Source organism: Petaurus breviceps, unplaced genomic scaffold, assembly GCF_028583685.1.
Source record: "Petaurus breviceps papuanus isolate PSGF00001 unplaced genomic scaffold, PetGlider_PUasm1.0 98, whole genome shotgun sequence".
NCBI classification, from domain to species: Eukaryota; Metazoa; Chordata; class Mammalia; order Diprotodontia; family Petauridae; genus Petaurus; species Petaurus breviceps.
This window is the reverse complement of record NW_027187460.1, coordinates 34,558,987-34,564,986: the sequence shown is the minus strand read 5'-3', so window position 1 is coordinate 34,564,986 and position 6,000 is coordinate 34,558,987. Positions and strand designations below refer to the sequence as shown.

General features: G+C 36.8%; 1 protein-coding gene across 3 annotated transcripts in view; it reads right to left on the bottom strand.

The window, feature by feature from the left end:
• Positions 1-219: 219 nt before the first annotated feature.
• SNTB1 (syntrophin beta 1) overlaps positions 220-6,000 on the bottom strand; it is a 320,298-nt gene continuing 314,517 nt past the window's right edge. For 2 of the 3 annotated variants that reach the window (XM_069081287.1, XM_069081286.1), the window contains one exon: positions 220-2,492. In XM_069081287.1, the coding sequence (XP_068937388.1) occupies positions 2,428-2,492 (65 nt within the window). In that variant the 3' untranslated portion in view covers positions 220-2,427. The remainder of the gene's footprint in view (positions 2,493-6,000) is intronic. The other variant, XR_011167045.1, reaches the window with a different exon arrangement.

Below are 6,000 nucleotides of genomic sequence, written 5' to 3'. Positions count from 1 at the left end.
TCTATCTATCTATCTATCTATCTATCTATCTATCTATCTATCTATCTATCTATCTGCCTATCTCTTTACACACACACACACACACACACACACACACACAGCCGGTCCATTTTAGCCACTCTCTGACAAATCCCCTGCCCACAAGCATTCCTGTGGAGGAATAAATGACCCACATACACAATTCTCTTAATAAAAACTAAGTTACTTGCTAATGACACATTTTAGTTTGCTTCAGAAAAATCCAATAATTTTATTCAAATATATTTCTTCTAAAATATAAATATTTTAATTAAACTTTTATAAATGCAGAGAAGGTAGTATCATTCTGTTGACCCCACCCATATATGAATCATTCCAAAACCTGGTAAGCGATGAAGAAAGAATATTTGCAATTACCATCATTTAAATTTTTCTATAAATATATAATAGGATTGTTGCACATTAATTCTGAGTAAGTCACTCATTCTTCATGTACTGAGCACCTTGGATTATGTACTGTGGAGATTTCAGCTCTTGGCCCTAGCATGTTTCCCTAAGAAATTATTTATAATGCACAACTAAAATTCTCTTATAGAACAACATTCCAGTGATTTTCAGATGTGTAAGGAAATAATGCAGTGCAACTTACAAATTTGTCAAGCATTTCCTACAGTACATAAGCTCACATTTCAATCTTTAGCTTTATAGAAATAAAGATCCAAATTCATAAGCACGCTTAAGAAAAATCAATCTTCCCTCCCCATCCCACCCCCATAAGGCTTTGCACATCATTTCATTTCATATACCTGGCAGCAGAGAGGTTTGAGAGCAGGTGGGCCAATTTTCAAATTTACCTCTTAAATTCTTTGCATAGATATGTGCAAAAAACCCTGTGATTCTGAAAATCGGAGCTCCAATCCAGAAAGCTTGTCTAAACAAGCCACAGGGAGAAGAATCTGGTTTAAATGTTGGATGGAGTTGATATAAACTTAAAACACCAAGATTTTGTTATATTGAAGTTAGGTTTGAATAGCTTCATTTGTACCTTATTATTTGATGAAATAAAACCAAGCCACTAGCTGCTATCTCCATGATTCTAAAGGAACCCAAAACTCTGGATAGACTCTGGTTTGGGGATAACCTCAAGCACATCATAATGTGTGACGAGGCCTGCTCTTCCCAGTCACCATGGCATGTAAAGAAGGAATCAATTCCATATTCAACACAGAGAGCAACAAAACTGAAAAGGGGACAAAGAATTTATATGGCCTGGTAGGATTTCTTCTTTCCTTTTTACATGTTAAAAGTAGCTCTTAAAAAAAAATAGAGAAAGGAATTTGTGACTTGTTCCCCAACCCAGAAAGCTTATAGTCAACACCTGCTGCCAGCTTCTTCCTCATTGGGTTTGCTCTCAAAGAGCAGACCTTAGTATTCACATTGGAGTCCCAGAATTAATCATCTTCCCTCAAGCACTAAGTAACCTATGCAGTTTCCAACTCTAATCAGTAGACTGATTTCTAGTAAATTTTTTTTTTTGCTCAACACTCATTAACGGAGAACACTTCAGAATCATTCTCCCACATCAGAAATATAATCCATCAAAAAAGAATGCTGTAGCTATACCAAATTTTAGGATAGTGGAAGGAGGTTGGATTTGGAGTCAGGATATAGATTCCCAACTCTGCCACTTCCTATTTGCCTGATCTTGAGGAAGTCATTTTTCCTTTTCTTGGCCTCAGTTTTGTCATTTGTAAATGAGAGGGTTGAATTAGATGATCTGTAAAGTCCTTTCCTTAAATTTATGCATCTGTGAACTTATGAAGGACCAGATTCTATGTGAAAAAAATTGTTTTTTCCCCCTCAAAGAAATTAAATTTATTTAAAATAGCAGCTGGAAATAGTCTAATTCTAATCCTACATCATTGTCTTTTTTTTGGAGGGGGATGGGAGGGTGATAAATGTCCATTCTTTACTTACTTAGCCCTTCCTTGCTCATTATCAATAAACAAATTGTGTGAAAATAGGTACAATAATGATTCTGAAGTGTGAACACACAGTAATAGGCTAATTTTTATTGTACAGTATATTTTAAATCATTTCGAATCATTGAACTTTTAAAAGCCCCTTTTGTAGTATTTACAAGTTGTTTATTGCCCTTGATAAGGACGGTTTCCTTGACTAAAGAAATTGGTTCTGAAATTCCAGGTGATGCTTTTTTCTTAACATAGCTCCTTTGTGTTTGACTAAACTGAAAGCAATGCCTCAGAGAGTAACCAGGACTGGCTGGCTAGGCCTGACAACCAATGTCCTCTGCTCCCCCTGGGGCACTGCTGGTGGCTGGCTAGCACCTAACATGGATTGGTGGATCATACTTCCAGTAAGCATAGTGGTTCTTCTTGCAGAAACCATTACTCCTCCATTCATGCCACCAACCCAAGCCTTGTAATCTTAGCTGACAGGAAGGAATGAATGATGAAAACAATAGGTTTGGGGCAGGAGTGAAGGTCCAATTGCTGAAATAAAAAGAGAGAGATTTTAAATTGATGATTGTTATAAAATAACAATTGATTTTTAACTAATTAAATTTAATTTTAATTAATTAATCTAATTTTAACAATTTAAAATAAATTGATTTTTTCACAGCAAAGGGGCCTAAAAATGATTATAGTTAGATAAGTTATCTTTTTTAAAAATTTTGATTTTTGTTTATAAATTTTTACATCATCAAAATTTGCGAATGTATCCCAATCCCATACAGTGAAATTTCCCTTGTATCAAAGAATAGAAAAGAGGAAAAAAGAAGCAGTTCAATAAAACAAATCAACATCTGAGACTACTGGTATAATATACCGTGTTTCCCCGATAATAAGACACTGTCTTATTATTTTTTTTGGACAGAAAAATACCAGAGGGCTTATTTTCAGGGGAGGGCTTATTTTAATGAACATTGACAGCAATTTTAATAAACAGGTAAATGTGAACAAAAAAAATGTACCTTTATTCAATAAGCAAATCACTGGGGAAGAACAGGATGACGCGCTCACTGCTGCAGCTCTGATTGAACGAAGCTCGGAGCGCAGCGTGCGTTTCATGGGGGGGGGGAAGGTGCATACAGAGGGTACCGTCATGTAGCGTGTAGCGCAGGGGATCACCTTCACTACAGTAGCAATCTCAATAGGGCTTATTTTTGGGGGAGGGCTTATTTTAGAGGAATCTTACACAGTAAGGGGAGGGCTTATTTTCGGGATAGGTCTTATTATCGGGGAAACACAGTATAATAGTTCTATGCCCATAGCCCCTCACCCACCACAGAGAGGGAAGTGTATTTACATATATTCTATCTACCAAGTTGTTGTCATGTTTTCTCTCCAACTAGAATATTAACTTCTTGAGGGCAGGAAATGTCTTTTTATCTTTTTTTCCAGATAATAACATCTCATTAAATTAATGTGACACATGACATTTCCTGATCAGTGCGCATCTGCTCTGTATCTGGTTTTTTTTTTTTTTGATATGGCAAAAAGCACAGCTAAGAATATTTTGGTGGGAATTTCTTCCTAACTTTACCCTTCCCAGGTCTTCCAGCCATCCTACACTATGCGTACCAGTCCTCATACATCTCTGCCTCTACTGGGATACAGTCAAGTTTCATCAAACACAAATATTACCTTCTACTTCCCTAACTTCCAAAAAAGGGTAGCATGAGAATCAGTAATGTTGGTGACTGGTTGCTGCCATATGTTTTGGGTTTGGGAGTTGCATTTAAATGTAAAGCAGTCTTGTTGGAAAAAAATGTGATGGGAAGAGGAAGAAGTTCTCACCCCCCCCCCCCACACACACTACTTGGCTTGGTCCCCAATCTGGTTTTGTATGGACTAATATTCTGATATTGTCCAAGTTGCAAGAGTGGGGAAGTCATAACATAATTTAGGGCTATATCAGCTAAGCCAGCTTTGATAGACTTTGGCAGAACTTGGGAAATAAACAACCTAACACCCCACCTCTACCTTCCTGCCTCCAAATATGCCAAGCAATGGAACCTCTAGGTCAAAGAGTATGGACATTGTAATCACTTGCTTAACATACTTACAATTTATTTTCTAGAATGTTTGCACTAACCACAGCTCTCCCAACAATGTATGAGTATGCCTGTTTTCCACAGCCCATCCTGACTGACTACTCCTATGTTTTATCATCTTGGTCAATTTTCTGGGTGTGAAGTAAAACTTCAGAGTCATTTCGATGTGCATTTCTCTTATTACTAATGATTTGAAACAGTCTTTCATGTGGTTGCTAATGACCTGCAGTTCATCTGAGAATCATTTGCTTATATCCTTTGGCCACTTATCCAGTGGAAGGTGGAACTCAGAGATACGTGTGTATTCATTTTCTATATTAGGCAAATTGTCTTTAAAAGACATTTATCTTCCTTTCAGTGTGGCATTATGAAAAGAATGTTGAGACTGGATTCAGAGAACTTGGGAGTCAAATTCCAGCACTCCTACTTCTTATATAACCTTAGACTAGTCACTTCCTCACTCTAGGCCTCAATTTCCTTATCTGTAAAATGAAGGCATCGGATTAGATTATCTGCAAGGAACCTTCTGGTTCTAAACCCAAATTTCTAAGAGTGAAAGCAACAATTCTGACTGTATTCATTTTTATGCAACTTACAAATCAATTTTCATAAAAGATTTACATAAATTAGAAACTTAACAAATAAAGCCCCTTTGTGAATGTCTATAGTAGCTGTATATAACACTCTAATCATTATTTTCTCTCACTGGTGCCTGTGGATTCATTACCTATTAACTGGACTATAAACTGTAGGAAGGAAGGAAGGAAGGAAGGAAGGAAGGAAGGAAGGAAGAAAGGAAGGAAGAAAGAAAGAAAGAAAGAAAGGAAGGAAGGAAGGAAGGAATGAAAAGAAAGAAAAAAGAAAGGAAGGAAGAAAGAAAAAGAAAAGAAAAAGAAAAAGAGAAGGAAAGAGAGAGAAAGAAAAAAGGCAATCCAATAAAGTACTATGAAGTCTTATTGGATGCTAAAAAAAAATAGCTAGCTCAGAACTTTGCACAAGGGTTCAATGTAGATCATGTGGCAGTTAGATAGTATCAACTTCATTATGCTGCTTGTAGCCTCCTACAGTATTCCATAGATTGGGTAATCCCCGTTTCATCTGGCATCATTTCTTTACTAAAAGCTCCGAAGTTTATTTATGGCATTTTTACCAGCACCATTTTTTTTTTTTTAATACACACAAAAAGCTATACATGGTCCCTACAAATGCTAAGATAGCACAGGAGGACCAAGGGATGAAGAAAAATTATCCTAGGCAGATTCAGGCGCCATGTTTAAATTGTTTGCTTTCATGTTATTTGAGGGTTCCATGTTGATTTCAGTTATTCTTAATTATACATTATTAAGAATAGATTCAGGGAACCATGGAATTTCAGTGCTAGGATGTTTTTTTAATTCAAGAAAATTTGGGTTCAAATCTCACCAGATTCTGTGTGACTTTAAGCAACTTAACTTCTTGGTGCCTCAGTATCTCATCAGCAAAATGAAGAGGTTGGGCTTGATGGCCTATAAGACCCCTTCAAGCTCTAACTCTAGTGGATTTACTGTTCTAAAAAGTGCCTCTCAGTAACTCCCCTCTTCTCTCCAACACTTATCTTGGGCTTTGCCCTCTGGGACCAAACAGAACAGGTCTAATCCATTTTCCAAATAACAGCCTTTCAAATACTTGAAAACAGCTATTATGTCCCCCTGAGTCTTCTCTTCTCCAGGCTAAACAACTCTAGTGCCTTCAGCCTATTTCATATGGAGTACTCAAAAAGCAATTTTAATAAAACTCCCTGCAAGTGGTCTAAGACTGAGGACCTTCAGGGAGAGCAAATACATTGCCTTCCAAGGCAGCTACTTTGGGATAGCTCGAATTGTTAAGAATTTTGTTTTTTAATGTCAAGCCTAAATTTGCTCTATACAATTTCCATTTTTTCCTGATTCTGCTTTCTGGGGCCA